Source organism: Oncorhynchus clarkii, chromosome 29, assembly GCF_045791955.1.
Source record: "Oncorhynchus clarkii lewisi isolate Uvic-CL-2024 chromosome 29, UVic_Ocla_1.0, whole genome shotgun sequence".
NCBI lineage: Eukaryota > Metazoa > Chordata > Actinopteri > Salmoniformes > Salmonidae > Oncorhynchus > Oncorhynchus clarkii.
Window position 1 is genome coordinate 34,366,733 of NC_092175.1, and position 19,735 is coordinate 34,386,467.

Sequence of the window (19,735 nt, forward strand, 5' to 3'; positions counted from 1 at the left end):
AGAATCCCTGATAGCACTGCCCCATAAAGAAGGGCTTGTTTATACTATGATTTACACGTCACTGGCTCCGCCCTCTGAAAAATCCAAAAGTCCACAAGGAAATTTCACCGAGGAAATCGGGATGTTTCATCAGCCTATGGAAGTCAGCAGTATTTTGTCGTGCGGTGGCTAGGTCCTCCGAACACTTCAGAGTGAAGAGCAACGGTAAAGTAACTTGCAAACATCACACATTTTACTGAAAAGTAGGTCTGCTTTATACCTTTTGATATCGTGGTCCATGTGTTTGAATGAACTGCACGAGGCTCCGTAGTCTTTTATTATAACCCTGACGCAATTATTTCTCGTGTGCTGTCAGATGTACTCCTGTTACTCAATTTTGAAACAATACATTCAAGGTTATTGTTTCGGTGTTAGAATGATCAGTGGTATTTATTTGTTTGAAACAAATAATGTTTACCAAACCTAACAGCTAGCTATGCGATTGTTTTAGACGATAGCTAACTAGCATATTGCTAATATTGTATTGTAATGATCAATTTCATTAAATACTGTCTGCCGTGTGAAAAAGTGTAAATTCATTATTGTTTAGCCAGTTCGTGCTAGCTAGCAAACAAACAGTCTTGAGTCAACTAGCAAATGTTATCTAACTAACGTTAACAATGTAATTTATATATTTAACTAGCTAGCTAGGAAACAACACATCAACGAACTGTGGATGTGTGTAGCATAAATATGGATGCGTTCGTAAATTCGCTCTGGAGTGCACTCTGGGCGTTGTTAAATTCAGAGCGTTTCGCTCTCGGAGCGTTCAATTGGCCGCTCTGGCCAGGGAGTAGCGTTGATCCGAGCGTCCTGACCACAGCGACAGTCAAGCACCCAAATCAAGGTTGGCCAGCTTGTTAGCTAACGTAAATTCACGTAAACTCGTACATCGCCTTGGTCCGTACAATTGCCCTTATTTTAGCGCCCCCAAAACGTAATACTTCCAGATCAACTGTAATGTCAATACCATTGTAAAGCACAATTTCTCCCCTTTCCAACAGAATCAATTACATGACCTAAACGCTGCCTGTTTCTGCATAATTCAAGCAGGCAACGGCTCGGGTGGGGAAGCGAAACTAATGCGTGATAGTGAGAAGGAGAGATGTTGTGTGGGGAAAATAGCTTTTTTCACTCTCTGTCCAACTTAGCACCTTATCGCCTCTAAAATGTAAATAAAACACTAAAGAGTTTATATAATGTGTCATTACATACCTATTTGAAGGTTTGTGTTGAATTTGAATTGCGTTTTTAGGGCGGTGCTAAAGTGATCTTAGAAGTAAACAGCGACTTTGAGAATGATGATCGCATGCAACGATGACGTAAAAAATGACTAGGTATCCATCCCCCTTACCCCCATCACTGTCAATTTCTTATTTTTTCCCCTTTTTTAAAAATTTGACCCCTTTTTCTCCCCAATTTCGTGGTATCCAATTGTTAGTAGCTACTATCTTGTCTCATCGCTACAACTCCCGTATGGGCTCGGGAGAGACTAAGGTTGAAAGTCATGCGTCCTCTGATACACAACCAAACCAAGTTGCATTGTTTCTTAACACAGCGTGCATCCAACCCGGAAGCCAGCCGCACCAATGTGTTGGAGGAAACACTGTGCACCTGGCAACCTTGGTTAGCGCGCACTGCGCCCGGCCTGCCACAGGAGTTGCTGGTGCGCGATGAGACAAGGATATTCCTACCGGCCAAGCCCTCCCTAACCCGGACGACGCTAGGCCAATTGTGCGTCGCACAGAACGCGCAGTATGGCTCGTGGCATTGTCATGCTGGAGGGTCATGTCAGGATGAGTCAGCAGGAAGGGTACCACATGAGGGAGGAGGATGTCTTCCCTGTAACGCACAGTGTTGAGATTGTCTGCAATGACAACGAGACCGCCCCAGACCATGATGGACCCTCCACCTCCAAATCGATCCCGCTCCAGAGTACAGGCCTCGGTGTAATGCTCATTCTTTCGACGATAAACGCGAATCTGACCATCACCCCATGTAAGTCAAAACCATGACTCGTCAGTGAAGAGCACCTTTTGCCAGTCCTGTCTGATCCAGCAACGGTGGGTTTGTGCCCATAGGCGATGTTGTTGCCGGTTATGTCTGGTGAGGACCTGCCTTACAACAGGCCTACAAGCCCTCAGTCTATCCGCTCTCCGCCTATTGCGGACAGTCTGAGCACTGATGGAGGGATTGTGCGTTCCTGGTGTGCGTTCCTGGTGTAACTTGGGCCGTTGTTGTTGCCATCCTGTACCTGTCCCGCAGGTGTGATGTTTGGATGTACTGATCCTGTGCAGGTGTTGTTACACGTGGTCTGCCACTGCGAGGATGATCAGCTGTCCATCCTGTCTCCCTGTAGTGCTGTCTTAGGTGTCTCACAGTACTGACATGGCAATTTATTGCCTTGGCCACATCTGCAGTCCTCGTACCTCCTTTCAGCATGCCTAAGGCACGTTCACGCAGATGAGCAGGGACCCTGGGCATCTTTCTTTTGGTGTTTTTCAAAGTCAGTAGAAAGGCCTCTTAGTGTTTTCATAACTGACCTTAATTGCCTACTGTCTGTAAGCTGTTAGTCTTAATGAGTGTTCCACAGGTACATGTTCATTGTTTATGGTTCATTGAACAAGCGTGTTTAAACCTTGTACAATGAAGATCTGTGAAGTTATTTGGATTTTTACGACTGAGTTTAGTAGCCAATAGACAGGTCTTTGGGCTTGGCATGACAGCTAGCACCTTTTGATGTGTTGCATCAGTTTGGGCTACTGGCAGGTAGCTTACGTTATCTTGATGGCTGCGTTTTACCTTTGTAGCTAGCCACTACAGTAGCAACATTTTTTAAATGTAATTTTCAAATTGAGGATCATGTCTTGTGTTGTGGTGTTTGACTTCAGTCTCATGCCAGTTATGCATAGCAGGATGGTGTCACTTCTATAAACAGGATGATATCACTCTCAATAGGCCTAGCTAGCTATTCTTGTTCTTCCCACCACTTTAGAATGGTTTAGCTGGCAATAGGTTTAAATTTTGATTTGCACTCACTGAGTTTGATGTTCAGGTTGGTCATTATGCAGAGGACAAATCATGTTATATTTTTTTTCACCTTCTGATTCTTTCAAGGGGTCGTTTTTTGCATTGGAGGTGTTTATTTGTTCACCTTAGTATTCTAAGCTGATCGATGGAAATAAATTATAATTACAGGGACATTTTTCAGAAATGTTCGGGGGTAAATTTGCACCTAGCCTGGTGTATGTCCTAGACTGGTCAGTTGTCATAGGCAATGTATTGGACCTTGAGGAAGGAGGGAGGGACCCTGTTGGCTTGGTTCCATTGGTTTGAGGGGTTGTGCAGTTCACTCACAGCAGTATGTCCTTCTTTGCCAAGAAAACAGATTGTTCCATAACTTCAAACAGCTGGACAACTATTGACAATGACATATGAAATGTAGCCGCCCATCACGTAGCTCCAAGGGTGAGCTACCCACTGAGATTAGAATGCTGAAAGGACACTCTTGAATTCCCCACGCTGACAAGAGTGCTGCATTTGTACAAACCTCTTAAAAAGTATCCACTCCCCAATTAACGCTGCTCTACCCACATTACATGGTGATCCTGTTTGTCACGTGATTCTGGTCATGATGTCTGCAGTCGTTAGTCGAACATGAAATGTAGGGCCGCAATTTTCTGATCCAGTCATGTTGAACAGTGCACTCATTAATGGGTATGCTTGTTACAGTTAATGTTTTTTGTTATGAGTAGAGCAAAATCTAAGTTTATTAGTTGCTTATGCATACTTGCATAACTCTCCTCAACAATGTAGTACAATATTGATCAAGCTGTGCAATCTCTCTACAAATCCCCCTTTTAGAGACTGGTGAGGGCAAGTGACCGGCAGAACAACCCGTCGACCAACCCTCCTCTCTATCTCACACGCCGGGACTGAGCGAGACAATAAATCCCCCATACCATACTACTTCCACCTTATTATTATCTCTGTGGGTCTTCTCATCTACATTGTGTGTAAGCCTAATTGTTTTCTAATGTTAGTCAATATCTATGTATTTCAGTGTCTATGACTGCCATGTTGGGTATAAAAAGAAGAATAGTGAACTTTACCAGTGGGCAGGAACTCTGTCTATAACCACCAAGGGAACCCACTCTTTCCAGTTACTTGTACACTATAATAACTAAGTGAATCATTTGGTCTTCAGTGTGTTTGTTTTGTGTGTTATCTTTTAGCACTAGCAAGTTAAGGACACCATGATAACAAAAAAACTGTCATACTGGCAGAGAAGGGGCTAGACAAGAAGTAAACAGACATGTTGTTGACAGTGAGAGTCAAAACAATAACATGCTTTGTGTAAAGTGAGCAACAGTCCCTAATGAGATTAACAGGTTGGTTAGTCTTGGGATAATCATTTTAGATATGTTTACAAAAGCTCAGCGAGGCACCTAATATTCACTATCTACTGTACTACAGAGGGAAGGTGGGGGGCTAGTGAAAAGCACCACAGCAAAAGCCTAAATGCAATCCAAATGGTATTAGGCCAATTAGCCTAGGCCTAGTCATTTAGGTCTGCTGAAGTAGTCCTATCCATTGTATACTACAGCCTACCTATTACAGAGAAGGGCAGGTGGACACTAAACCCTTTCAGCCTGGAGGCTCCAACGAGCATGTCTGATTTGAGCTTTCAGACGTTACATTTAGAAGAGTTGAGCATTCGCTTCTTCACAACCTGGTTTCACACATCCAGTCACGCATACACACAGGCCAGCCACCCTGCATCACTCAGACCAAAGAGGCTATCTCGAGAGCTTACTGAGTAGGCAGAACAAAACAGACTAAACCTCTCAGGCACTGGGCATGAATCGCTGGCAGGGAGACTCCCAGAGGGCACATTCCCAGGGCCACATATGCGGCCTGCCTAACTCTAAAATGGCTACGTTTTCATTTTGAGTAACTTAGCAGATGCTCTTATCCAGGGGGGGATAAGTGCCTTGCTCAAATGCACATCAAGAGATTATTCACCTAGTCTGCTCGGGGATTCGAACCAGTAACTTTTCGGTTACTGGCCCAAGGCGGTTAATCGCTAGTTTAACTCTTTACGGCGAGCAGAGCACACTCGGTATCTGTTTTAGCATGTCAGTCTTGTGTAACTGTTCAGTTGTTAAATCAACCCCTAGAGAGCACAGTCATACTTTCTGTGTTTTAGAACAGTGGTTTAAGTTACAAGGTGGACATGCCAAGCCCATGCAGACTGAAATGAGGGAAGCTATTGTGCGTGTCCAAGGAAAGGAGACAGTATTGTTGGCTGCAATTATTTTCTACTTGGCCCCATACCAGCACCATCCTGATCCAATCACGGCTGCTAGCCTGATCAAACCCGCTTGGCTATTTTCCCTGTTGACAGTGACTAATGTGGCAGACGCAATGCCCGATACATGAAAGTTGTTATTTTTGAACAATTGTTTTAGTTTCCCAATACCTTCAGAGGCCAGGGGCTATGTTTATTTTATACTGCCATTCCTTTTTTGTTCTGTGTTTGCAAATAGTTTTCTCAACACTTTTCCGGTGATTGTGCACTGTGTTCTATGGATAACAACATGTAGAATCGGCCTGTACACATTTATTATTATAGGCCTAAGTGTCACAGGCTAAGCTACAAGTCTCAAGTCTCCAGGCTTTGTAGAGTGTTTGTGGTGTGCTGCTGAAGAGGCAGTGTCTCCATTATGTAGAATAAGCAGTAGCCATAATGACATTAAGTACTGTGCAACATGCGTAATGTATACAGGGGTGTGGTAGTGGGCGTGGCCAATGGTTGAGTCGCCAAATGGAAATGTTTGGTTTTTTTAAAAGCTGTTTTAAAGCAAATTTCTTGCAATTCTACACATTTTGACATTGGCGGAGAGATACTTTTACCATTTTAAAGCTAGTTTCCCGCTATTCTACACATTTTGTAATGGGGCTGAACAAAAAAAATGCTGTTTTAAAGCTATTCTGAACAAAAATATAAACGCAACATGCAACAATTGCAAAGATTTTACTGAGTTACAGTTCATATAAGGAAATCAGTCAATTGAACTTCATTAATTAGGCCCTAATCTATGTATTTCACACGACTGGGCAGGGGCGCATCCACGGGTGGGCTTGGGAGGTCATAGGCCCACCCACTGGGAAGCCAGGCCCACCCACAAAAGGGCTTTAGTACAGACATAAATCATTTTTGTTCAGTATGATTTCCTGCTATTCTACACTTTTTGCCATGGGGCACAAACATGAACAAAATCAGTGGCGGCCCCATGCCATAACATTTTTGTGATTTTTGTTTCTCCCTGACTGTCTAGTTTTTATTTTGGTGATGGCTAGTTCCTAAATATATAGCTCCATTATAATATATACATTATATATGAGTTTAGTCGTTTAAGCTTACACAGAAACCGTTTTTACCGTGTGTGTGTGTGTGTGTGTGTGTGTGTGTCTAATTTTTTATTTTTTTAAGTCATCTTTTGGAGTGGAGACAATTTTTTGGCATTGGCGGCCCGCTGCTGCTAAATGAATATAGGGGAAACGCTGATACATGCTCTTGGTGGAATGCAAATGAACCTTGTGACAGTGTTGACATTGGTAATACAATTTAAAAATATGTATGTAGGCTAAATGCCAAAGTGGTTGTCTTACCACGTGGTATCATTTCATTAGGATAAAAAATTTTACTATCTGTATTCTGGAAACTTGATATGGACTTGAATATGTGATAGAATATAGCCTATTAGGTACTAGAGTATAATTAAGCAATAAGACACAAGGGGAAATGTGGTATATTGCTAATATACCACGGCTAAGGGCTGTTCTTATGCGCAACGCGGAGTGCCTTGATACAGCCCTTAACCGTGGTATATTGGCCATATACCATAAACCCCTGAGGTGCATTATTGGTATTATAAACTGGTTACCAATGTAATTAGAGCAGTAAAAATAAATGTTTTTTGTCATACCAGTGGTAGATAGTCTGATATACCATGGCTGACAGCCAATCAGTCTTCAGGGTTGTAACCACCCAGTTTATAATAGACTACATAAACAATTGTTTCTGATGACTGAAAGTTGGTCCGCATGTCTTTAACTCAGTAGTCCTCCAGGAAGGTTCTAAGTGGATTATGACGCACAGAGATATTGGTGTTCACTTCCATGTCTGCTTATAAAAGCTCTCTGTGTCAGTTTGTTTTTTATTTTCATAAAGCCCTAAGGTGAATAAATGTAATTCTGGGAAGTTCCATAATACCAGCATGCTGTTTCTTAGAAGAATGTGTGGTTTGGTTGTCTGGAAACATGCAGGAGGGGGATTTAAAACATGGACCAAATGCCAAAATGGAAGAATTACTGGAATTACCAGATTAGGAGGAACCACTAGTGTGGCATCAAACACAATTGTAATGTCCCGGCTTGACCAAATATTAGCCATTTTAGTAGTAGGCTATTCCTTTGCCAGGGCAATTTTCTTGAATGTTCATGTTGTTCGCTCTCTCTCATGCACACGAGAACTGATCAGTTAATCAGTTTGTTGTTCCAGAGACAGTTGGTTTGCAAACCAGGATTGCACACCCACACTAAAGTTTACATTTTTTAAAATCATAATAATATTTAATGTCATTAGCAAGAACTAATAGCATACGTTTTGCCTATATACTTTCGTCTATACTCATGAATCTGCTTCTCCACTGTGTTTGACCTTAGGATCTCTCCTGCTGGATCTCAGCTCGTGACGCATTTTCACTGCTCTGATCAGCAACTGATCACAGCCTCGGCCCCAGCTCCCTCCACAGACAACCATGGTAGAAAAAATGGCCTCCTTCGGCCGGATCCTGCTGCGACGCAGGGCACTGGATTGCTCCGATGAGGGAACACGCTTTGCCCGCTGCCTCTCCACACTGGACCTGGTGGCCCTGGGGGTGGGCTCCACCCTGGGGGCAGGGGTGTACGTCCTGGCTGGTGAAGTGGCTAGGGAGAAGGCTGGCCCTGCCATCGTCCTCTGCTTCCTCATCGCTGCACTCTCCTCTATGCTGGCCGGGCTCTGTTATGCCGAGTTTGGCGCCCGCGTACCCAAGACGGGTTCGGCGTACCTGTACAGTTATGTGACGGTTGGTGAAATCTGGGCCTTCATCACGGGATGGAACCTCATCCTCTCCTATGTCATCGGTGAGTTGGTAGATTGGAAATCGGTGAAGCATTCAAAGGCTTCGCATTGAGCCACTATGTTCATGGATGGAGGCTTGTTTCTAGGATGGCTTATCCTCTTTAGTTTGGTTGATGTTTTGCGTCATGTTAACTTATTCTCCTTGGTCCTCTGTCCTTAAGGTACAGCCAGTGTGGCCCGAGCCTGGAGCTCTACATTTGATAATCTAGTGGAGGAGAAGATCTCTTTCTTCTTCAGGTCTTCCATGGCCATGAAGGTCCCGGGGGGCGTGCTGGCTGAATACCCTGACCTGTTTGCACTCATCATCGTGCTCTTACTAACTGGTGAGGACCCATTGTCAACCAACATGGATAATGTTGGGGCCCGGTGAGGCAGCACATAACTAATAACCCCGTCATAAAAGCTGTATGTACAGTATAGTAATATGACTTAATTTGTCTCACCAAGCTACCTTAAAGATGAAAGCACTAACTGTACATTTCTCTGGATAAGAGCATCTGCGAAATGACTCATTTGACAATGTACAAATGTAGATTTGTGTTAATCATGCCATCATGTTGCTTCCTCCAGGGCTGCTGGCATTTGGAGTGAGTGAGTCTGCCTTGATCAATAAGATTTTCACTGGGGTCAACCTGGTGGTGCTGGGCTTCATCATCATCTCAGGCTTTGTGAAGGGAGACCCAGACCACTGGAACCTCACCCTGGAGGACTTTGTTAATACCTACCCCAACCACACCAACACCTCCAGCATATCCCAGGAGTGAGTCATTCATTTAATATGGCTACCAGCTTAGATTTAACTGTAGATTCCATTATAGACCAATCGTACGGAGTAAATCATGTTTGTATCTGACTAGCTGTGTTTGATCTCTGCATTTGGTTTCAGAAATATAACAGTATAACCCCCTGTGTCCTCTGTCACTCAGGGTTGTGGATAAGATGTTTGGCTCGGGAGGTTTTGCTCCTTTTGGTCTCAGTGGCATTCTGTCCGGTGCTGCTACCTGTTTCTACGCATTCGTCGGTTTCGACTGCATCGCCACTACCAGTGAGTTACTTACTCTGCTCCAGAGCTAAACAAACTCTTGGCAGTTTAATACTTTTCTGATAAGTAGCCATTATTTGCTATTTTACACCTAGGGTTACTATACATAACTTTAACCCATTGTATAAGAGATTCTCCAAAATTAAAATACTAAAGGCATTTTATATATAAATTCTAGTCGTACTTTATCAAGTTATTTGAGCTATTTACTTTGCACTAGCGATAAACATTCGATGGGTCCACCTCGTTTCTTCTCAACAGTCACTTACCTTCCGTTATTCAAAATGTCACTTTTAAAATGGTTGCTACCTTGTAGTTCTCTTTGGTGGTCCTCTCTCATAGTGCTGCCTTGTATTTTCCCACAGGCGAAGAGGCTAAGAACCCCATGCGTTCCATCCCCGTGGGCATCGTGGCCTCTCTGCTCATCTGTTTCTTCGCCTACTTCGGGGTGTCTGCAGCCCTCACCCTCATGATGCCTTACTACATGCTGGACACCCAGAGCCCCCTGCCAGAGGCCTTCAACTACGTGGGCTGGGATCCTGCTCGCTACATCGTGGCTGTGGGTTCCCTCTGTGCTCTCTCCACCAGGTCAGTTAGGCTGATAGATCACACTATGGCTACTGTTCTATAGCTCCCTTAACGTATCCACTACACTCATCGGTACTTAAGTCACTCTGTCTTTGCTATGTAGTCAATGTTTGTTGTTTTCCTAGCCTGCTTGGGTCCATGTTCCCCATGCCGAGGGTGATCTACGCCATGGCAGAGGATGGGCTCCTGTTTCGTGGCCTGTCCCGCATGAACACGCGCACCAAGACCCCCCTGATGGCCACTATAGTCTCTGGCTGTGTGGCATGTGAGTTCAGCCCTCCTCCCTCTCTGTTCATTCATCTGGTTCTGCTCTACTACCGCTGGGTTTCACTGTAGTCAACTCCTGCTGTTCTGTGTTTATGTATGAAAGTAGGAATTTACAGCATGAGGGAAGACCGTAGAAAAATATTCTCTGAACAACGGAATGCTGTTTTTTGTTCCGTTGTTTTTGAATAACTAGTGTAAATAACCAACTTCATGGAGTAGATTGTCTTTATGTAGTGAGTATGATGGTAATGAACCAACTTCATGGAGTAGATTGTCTTTATGTAGTGAGTATGATGGTAATGAACCAACTTCATGGAGTAGATTGTCTTTATGTAGTGAGTATGATGGTAATGAACCAACTTCATGGAGTAGATTGTCTTTATGTAGTGAGTATGATGGTAATGAACCAACTTCATGGAGTAGATTGTCTTTATGTAGTGAGTATGATGGTAATGAACCAACTTCATGGAGTAGATTGTCTTTATGTAGTGAGTATGATGGTAATGAACCAACTTCATGGAGTAGATTGTCTTTATGTAGTGAGTATAATGGTAATGAACCAACTTCATGGAGTAGATTGTCTTTATATAGTGAGTATGATGGTAATGAACCAACTTCATGGAGTAGATTGTCTTTATGTAGTGAGTATAATGGTAATGAACCAACTTCATGGAGTAGATTGTCTTTATATAGTGAGTAATGCTGCTTTGTCACCTCTCCCTGTAGCTCTGATGGCCTTTCTCTTTGACCTGGCTGCCCTGGTTGATCTCATGTCCATAGGGACACTGCTGGCCTACTCACTAGTGGCCATCTGTGTGCTTATCCTTAGGTAGGTGATGACTTATACCACATTATTTTAAACATACTTTAATACCTAACCTAGCATTTGTGATATTGAAATGGTGATTATCCTCCTATACTGGATTTGCTTATGGTGTTTTACATGGCACGCTCAGTGTGAATACCTCCCATGTTCCAGGAGACTGACCTGTCTGTCTGTCTGTCCAGGTACCAGCCCGGCACCCTGAGCTCATCCAGTCAGACAGAAAAGCTAGTGGAGCTGGTTGGAGGGGAGAAGGTGGCCCGGGGGGACAGTGGAGATGAGTACGGCCTGGATCTGGAGGACCGCCCCCTCAGGGAAAAATTCACCCCCTGCCTCCTCCTCTTCCCCAGTGGTGCCTTACCTACCAAGACCTCCGGGAACATCGTCTATGCCACCACGGCCATTATCTGTGAGTGACACCTCTCTCACCCACACTTGCCGTCTGATGCGGTTGACCATTGGTTGTTTTCAAAGCAGCTCTTCTTTTTTTTAGAAAGCTAATTTTAACTTGCTCTCTCTTCATCCTTTCTAGCGTTGCTCATCACTGTGCTGTGTGTGGTGCTGGCAGGGAAGCTGGATGAGTTGATGGAGGTTCAGCCTGTGTGGGTCACAGTGTGTGTAGTCCTGGCCCTGCTCTGTGCCCTTTGTGTCATTATCATCTGGAGACAACCAGAGAGCACGGAAGCCCTCACCTTCAAGGTCAGTTTCTGAGTATTTATTTAATTTAAACAGGTCCAGTGTTTATTCATGTCTTATACAACCAGTTTATAATCCAGCTTGATATGCAGTAAAAGTATGACTAACCTGTACCTCTTCCCTCTAGGTGCCCCTGCTGCCTTGGCTGCCTCTGTTCAGTGTCTTTGTCAACATCTACCTCATGATGCAGCTGGACCTGGCTACATGGTGCCGTTTCGCTGTGTGGATGGCCATTGGTGAGTTAACGTGACATTCTACACAATAGGAGATGTTTCTAAAGTCACAATATAATCTCAAAACTAAGTCTGTTTTTATGAGTAGCAGAATATTAACTTAATTTGTGTGGACTCCTCTAACCATTCCTCTTACTCCTTCCCTCAGGATTCGCAATCTACTTCTTTTATGGGATCTGGCACAGCAGTGCGGCAGCCAGCAGCACCCGTGGGAAATATGAGCCTGCCCTCCAGACCAAGAAGAAGCACATCTACCTGGGGGGAGACGAGAGTGAGGTGGAGGGGATGAGCCCCTGAACAGCTGGATGAAACCCCACACATAATACCTCTGCAGTGAAGGCAGACAATTCAACTGACTGACACTACAATTCATCTGTTTTCTTTTCCATTTTTGGGATATCTCTGTTTTAAGCTTTATTGGACATTTGAGGAATTATATTTTTAACAGTTGAAACATTACTATTAACATTACTAGTGATTTTATTTATTAGACGTTAGTCTCTTCCAAGTTTGATTGTGTCTGTGCCTCTAATTGTTAGCCCCTGGTGTCCAGCAGCAATATGAACTACAGCTGGCCAGGAGTGTTGGTTAGGGCCATGTGTAAACAGAGTGGGTCTATGGGGTTTACAATCTTGGTCAGAACCTCTGTGTACTTGGGTAAACAGCACAGGGTTAGTGGATCAAGGCCTGATGCAGGTGTTTTGGGGATTGCTGGCGTAGACAAACTGTCCATCACCTGTCACAGAGCAATGTATTGAACAGTGTACGCCTTGTGGCAGAAACTAGTATTTATTGTTGGTGTCAGCTTGTTCTGTAAGATGAAATATCACCACAGAGATGTGGGAACTAAATATCCTGAAGGCATTTATGAACAATCTGTTGCCAGTGATGTCTTTGTCATTGAAAATGTTTTTAAACATATGGTAAAATAGTACAAGTAATGATGATATTGTCTTCACAGTGGTTAGTCCCTGTGTAACTGAAGCAGTATATGCATATTAGGTTCATCCACAGAATACGTGGAGATATTGTAGCTATACCTTAAAGTTGCTGAAACGACATCCTGGCACCACTACATTTACAGTGGGGCAAAAAAATATTTAGTCAGCCACCAATTGTGCAAGTTCTCCCACTTAAAAAGATGAGAGGCCTGTAATTTTCATCATAGGTACACTTCAATTATGACATACAAAATGAGGGAAAAAGAATCCAGAAAATCACATTGTAGGATTTTTAATGAATTTATTTGCAAATTATGGAGGAAAATAAGTATTTGGTCAATAACAAAAGTTTATCTCAATACTTTGTAATATACCCTTTGTTGGCAATGAGAGGTCAAACATTTTCTGTAAGCCTTCACAAGGTTTTCACACTGTTGCTGGTATTTTGGCCCATTCCTCCATGCAGATCTCCTCTAGAGCAGTGATGTTTTGGGGCTGTTGCTGGGCAACACGGATTTTCAACTCCCTCCAAAGATTTTCTATTGGGTTGAGATCTGGAGACTGGCTAGGCCACTCCAGGACCTTGAAATGCTTCTTACGAAGCCACTCCTTCGTTGCCCGGGCGGTGTGTTTGGGATCATTGTCATGCTGAAAGACCCAGCCACGTTTCATCTTCAATGCCCTTGTTGATGGAAGGAGGTTTTCACTCAAAATCTCACGATACATGGCAGCATTCATTCTTTCCTTTACACGCATCAGTCGTCCTGGTCCCTTTGCAGAAAAACAGCCCCAAAGCATGATGTTTCCACCCCCATGCTTCACAGTAGGTAGGTATGGATGCAACTCAGCATTCTTTGTCCTCCAAACACGACGAGTTGAGTTTTTAACAAAAAGTTATTTTGGTTTCATCTGACCATATGACATTCTCCCAATCTTCTTCTGGATCATCCAAATGCTCTCTAGCAAACTTCAGACGGGCCTAGACATGTACTGGCTTAAGCAGGGGGACACGTCTGGCACTGCAGGATTTGAGTCCCTGGCGGCGTAGTCTGTTACTGATGGTAGGCTTTGTTACTTTGGTCCCAGCTCTCTGCAGGTCATTCACTAGGTCCCCCCGTGTGGTTCTGGGATTTTTGCTCACCGTTCTTGTGATCATTTTGACCCCACAGGGTGAGATCTTGCGTGGAGCCCCAGATCGAGGGAGATTATCAGTGGTCTTGTCTTCCATTTCCTAATAATTGCTCCCACAGTTGATTTCTTCAAACCAAGCTGCTTACCTATTGCAGATTCAGTCTTCCCAGCCTGGTGCAGGTCTACAATTGTTGTTTCTGGTGTCCTTTGACAGCTCTTTGGTCTTGGCCATAGTGGAGTTTGGAGTGTGACTGTTTGAGGTTGTGGACAGGTGTTTTTTATACTGATAACAAGTTCAAACAGGTGCCATTAATACAGGTAACGAGTGGAGGACAGAGGAGCCTCTTGAAGAAGTTACAGGTCTGTGAGAGCCAGAAATCTTGCTTGTTTGTAGGTGACCAAATACTTATTTTCCACCATAATTTGCAAATAAATTCATAAAAAAATCCTACAATGTGATTTTCTGGATTTTCTTTCTAATTTTGTCTGTCATAGTTGAAGTGTACCTATGATGAAAATTACTACAGGCCTCTCATCTTTTTAAGTGAGAGAACTCTCACAATTGGTGGCTGACTAAATACTGTTTTGCCCCACTGTAGCTGGCTGCTGCTGTGTCATCTTAATTTGATAAATTTTAGGCCAAATTTTAGGCCATTTTAGGCCATACTGTACTACTGTACTCTCTCTGTTTATCTCACTGGAGTTTGTCTTTACAAATCAGAACTACCCTTTTTATATGAACATACTTGAGTTTGAGATCTCTGTCTGCCTCCAATGCTTGAGCTGTCTCTACAGGTGTTTAATAAAGACCAGTACCCTGGGGGTCTATTCAGTGGCTCTGTGTTGAGTCTTAAAGGCAGTGACTTTAGTCCTGGTCATGCACTACCACTGATGGAGCTTTAGTTGTAGATTCTTGTGAAAACATATTAGCAAATGTTTTTTTTTTTTTTTTTCCGTTGAAATTTGTTCTTGGAAGCTTAGCTGTCGAGTTTGCATCATTTTATCTGAACATTATATTCTGTAGAATTGTTTTATATGTAGTTATTTTATGCTTTTCAAATTAAGTTAATAAAGTAATGTTATTTTATAGATGTTGTATTCTTACATGTACAGTTTTTAAAGTACTCTTGACAACCACCTTTAATAATTTACTTTATATAGCAAAATTGTTGCACCACCAAATGATTGAGACTTCAACTTGTGATTCCATTTGCTATTAATCACTAGTTGTGGTGCTGCTTGACCAAAATGCAGTGTGCATTGGAGACACCAGGTCAAGGACATAAGGAATTTGACCAGCAAAATCTGCTCTCTAAATCTGAAGTATATTTGTGCTCATCTGTAAAGACACTGGAATTGGTGAGGATAATTGAGTTCTATGGTTTGTTAAAGGAAAATACCGTACAAAACCTGGTGCATTATATGATGCAAAATGCATCATAACAACTGTATTTCTGTATTCAGAAAATGATATCTAAAGTTAATTGTTGACTTGCAAAAGATGTTGGGCCAATATCAACAATGGACTAATGAAACAAATACCAAAATAGTATTTGTGTGGAGTTTTCCTTTTAAGTGAGTTGTAGTACAGTAATAACTAATGTACAGTATGTGAATAGCTGTATCATATTTGTATAATGCTGAATATTATACAAATGGACACTTATTCAAAGGAGGTATTTTATACTTGTGCTTCTTAACACACATTTTAACAACCTATTGTTTCTTGAGAACTTGTAAGAATCTCAAAAAGAAACCAGTGCCTGAAAATACCGCCCGCCTCAGATACCAGGGGCTGGTAAACCAAGACTCCTATCAGGCCATAGTACTGATTGATCAGTACTACTCTAAATGCTGTCACATAAATATCAATTATATTTTTTGTCTTTGGTTTTATATACTGTGAATATATGTCTGTCATGTAGAAATGAGCTGTATTTTCAATGTTGTCTTTTCTAAATAAATGTTTATTATAATGACATTCTATGCCTTTGTTGATTCTCAACAGTAGATGGAATTATTTGAGTATTTTTTTAAATAATTATATAAAAATGTAAAAATGAATAAGCTTATCAAACCGAGGGAAAATCCATATCCATTTCCTCCACATCTACAGATTCACAACACTTAAACGTTGCAACTTTTGGAATGGCATTGCATGCCTAATATCTATCTACCTGAAAGTATTTATTTTGGTTCATGTGTTAAACATGACAAGCGTTCAGATTCTCCTGGCCTTACTCTGTACCCTTTGTGCCATTATCATCTGGAGACAACCAGAGAGCACGGAAGCCCTCACCTTCAAGGTCAGTTTCTGAGTATTTATTTAATTTAAACAGGTCCAGTGTTTATTCATGTCTTATACAACCAGTTTATAATCCAGCTTGATATGCAGTAAAAGTATGACTAACCTGTACCTCTTCCCTCTAGGTGCCCCTGCTGCCTTGTTCAGTGTCTTTGTCAACATTGTGTCTTTGTGTCTTTGTCTTTTAAAACATTTAATGTTGTGCCTTGTAACCATTCACAAGGTCAATTGTTTAGTGTGTACTGCCCTCTTGTGTTTGTATATGGCATTGTACTAATGGAGACTTCAAACAGTTGTTTCACAGATGGAACAATGAGACGGATGTTTCACCAGATGCATAAATGTGAAGCATCCGGTTGGCGATTCCACTCAGTACCAAATATGGTAATGAAAGGAAGCCCAGTGGCCGGCAGTGGGGGAAGATGGAGTGAGATGTATTTTGGCCAACCTTCTGCTAATATTCTCATCGATTAAACATTTGATCTCAATACAGTTTCTGTAACAGCCTCCACTCTTCTGGGAAGGCTTTCCACTAGATGTTGGAACATTGCTGCGGGGACTTGCTTCCATTCAGCCACAAGAGCATTAGTGAGGTTGGGCACTGATGGTAGGCGATTAGGCCTGGCTTGCAGTCAGCGTTCTAATTCATCCCAAAAGTGTTCAATGGGGTTGAGGTCAGGGCTCTGTACAGGCTAGTCACATTCTTACACACCGATCTCGGCAAACTATTTCTGTATGGACCTAGCTTTGTGCACGTGGGCATTGTCATGCTGAAACAGGAAAGGGCCTTCCCCAAACTGTTGCCATAAAGTTGGAAGCACAGAATCGTATTGTATGCAGAATGTTATTGTATGCTGTAGCATTAAGATTTCCCTTCACTGGAACTAAGGGGCCCAAACCATTAAAAACAGCCCCAGACCATTATTCCTCCTCCATCAAACTTTACAGTTGGCACTATGCATTGGGGCAGGTAGCATTCTCCTGGCATCCACCAAACCCAGATTTGTCCATCTGACTGCCAGATGGTGAAGCCTGATTCATCACTCCAGAGAACACATTTCCACTGCTACAGAGTCCAATTGCGGCGAGCTTTACACCACTCTAGCCGACACTTGGCATTACGCATGGTGATCTTAGGCTTGTCTCTGGCTCCTCGGCCATGGAAACCCATTTCATGAAGCCCCCGACAAACAGTTATTGTGCTGACTTTGCTTCCAGAGGCAGTTTGGAACTCGGTAGTGAGTGTTGCAACCAAGGACAGATGGTTTTAATACACTACCCGCTTCAGCACTCGGCGGTCCTGTTCTGTGAGCTTGTGTGACCGTTGTTGCTCCTAGACATTTCCACATCACAATAACCTCACTTACAGTTGACCGGGGCTGCTTGTTGGGAACTGACTTGAACTGACTTGTTGGAAAGGTGGCATCCTATGACGGTGCCACGTTGAAAGTCACTGAGCTCTTCAGTAAGGCCATTTTACTGTCAATGTATGTCCATGGAGATTACATGGCTGTGTGCTCGATTTTCTACACCTGTCAGCAACGGGTGTGGCTGAAACAGCCAAATCCACTAATTTGAAGGGGTGTCCACATACTTATTTTTATATAGAGTGTACATCCAGTTTAACCTCCGGAATATCAATTTCTTTCAACTGCTTGTTGAATAAACAGTGTTTTTTCCAGGCGGGGGGAATATTTTTTAATTAATTGGGGTGTGCGTGTGCATACAAAGGCAACTAACACTGAGCACATGTATTTTGGATGGGCATCATAGAGCACTGGAATATTGACCATGCCTTTGCTGAGATCAAATGTTTATTCCTTACAAGCATATGAGACATCGAACCTGCCCTTGTGCCATGCACTCCAAACCTATACACCGCTAAAGAAACATGGTCTGCTTTACGTTTGTTTCAAAAAAAGAAATGACATCTACCAGTCACAATTTAATTGGAATACATCCTAGCTCTGACTAGGTTGATCAAGACATGATTCATAGCCATTTCAAACCTCTGCATGACACTGTGCAGGTAAGCACCATCACTCAGAGCCTCAGGGGTATAGCAGAGAACATGAAATATGAAAAGATTGTTCTCTCTACATTCCTATGTCACCGTCATTCAATGGTTTAGAATGAAAAACAAAGTTGGTTTAGTGCCAGTGCTGTGAATTCAGCAGCTGATCTGGTACCTGGCTTAGCAGAGAATACAGCCAGGAGAGTCCATTCAACAACATTGGTGGGGAGTACAGGAGGCTGCTGAGGGGAGGACAGCTCATTATAATGACTGGAATGAAATGAATGGAATGAACCACATGGAAACCATATTTCACTTGTTAGATACCGTTCCATTTATTCCGTTCCAGCCATGACTATGAGCCCGTCCTTCCCAATTAAGATGCCACCAGCCATCTGTGGTGGGGAGGGTATTCACACGTGTCTGGCACATGGAGGCTCAATACGCATGTCTAATATGTAGGTAACGGATGTCTCTCTAAAGGCTGTGGACTTCCCCAGGGATCTCTCTCCTTTCATAATCAGAGGGTGTGACTTCAGTGAAAGAGGGGGAAACCAAACCAAACCAATCTCTTAACAGAGCAACACTCCAGCTGTTGTAATATACAGTGCATTCGGAAAGTATTCAGACCCCTTGACTTTTTCTACATTTTGTTACGTTAGTCTTATTTTAAAATGGATTCAATAGGTTTTTTTCCCTCATCAATCTACACACAAGACAAAGCAGAAACAGGTTTTTGGAAAATGTTGCAAATTCTTTCCTTAATGCGTTTGAGCCAATTAGTTGTGACAAGGTAGGGGTGGTATACAGAAGCCCTATTTGGTAAAAGACCAAGTCCATATTATGGCAAGAACAGCTCAAATAAGCAAAGAGAAACGACAGTCCATTACCTTAAGACATGAAGTTCAGTCAATGCGGAACATTTCAAGACAATTGAAAGTTTCTTCAAGTGCAGTCGCAAAAACGATCAAGCACTATGATGAAACTGGCTCTCATGGGGACCGCCACCGGAAAGGAAGACCCAGAGTTACTTCTGCTGCAGAGGATAAGTTCATTAGAGTTACCAGACACTGAAATTGCAGCCCAAATAAATGCTTCACAGAGTTCAAGTAACAGACACATCTCAACATCAACTGTTCAGAGGAGACTGGGTGAATCAGGCCTTCATGGTCGAATTGCTGCAAAGAAACCACTACTAAAGGACACCAATAAGAAGAAGAGGCTTGTTTGGGTCAAGAAACATGAGCAATAGACATCAGACCGGTGGAAATCTGTCTTTTGGTCTGATGCAGAGAAGGTGAAGCATGGAGGAGGAGGTGTGATGGTGTGGGGGTGCTCTGCTGGTGACACTGTCAGTGATGTATTTAGAATTCAAGGCATACTTAACCATCATGGCTACAACAGCACTCTGCAGTGATACACCATCCCATCTGGTTTGGGCTTAGTGGGACTATCATTTGTTTTT

At 42.8% G+C, this 19,735-nt stretch overlaps 1 protein-coding gene across 5 annotated transcripts; it reads left to right on the top strand.

Annotated features, from left to right (window-relative positions):
- The first annotated feature begins 60 nt into the window (after nt 1-60).
- LOC139388116 (cationic amino acid transporter 3-like) lies at nt 61-15,930 on the top strand. Of its 5 annotated transcripts, XR_011629253.1 has the most exons (14): nt 116-204; nt 3,904-4,055; nt 7,771-8,232; nt 8,392-8,553; nt 8,801-8,990; nt 9,157-9,275; nt 9,638-9,860; nt 9,986-10,125; nt 10,854-10,956; nt 11,136-11,359; nt 11,483-11,649; nt 11,774-11,882; nt 12,028-12,962; nt 14,551-14,785. XR_011629253.1 is itself a non-coding variant. In XM_071134687.1 (13 exons), exons 3-13 carry the CDS (start codon nt 7,866-7,868, stop codon nt 12,174-12,176), a joined length of 1,953 nt encoding a protein of 650 aa, XP_070990788.1. In that variant the 5' UTR covers nt 77-204; nt 3,904-4,055; nt 7,771-7,865; the 3' UTR covers nt 12,177-14,402. The 5 variants fall into 5 exon arrangements, 2 of the variants coding, with proteins under 2 accessions (XP_070990787.1, XP_070990788.1); XR_011629251.1 differs by lacking the exon at nt 3,904-4,055 and having other exon boundaries at nt 61-204; nt 12,028-13,002; nt 14,479-15,930; XM_071134687.1 differs by lacking the exon at nt 14,551-14,785 and having other exon boundaries at nt 77-204; nt 12,028-14,402.
- The last annotated feature ends 3,805 nt before the right edge of the window (nt 15,931-19,735 follow it).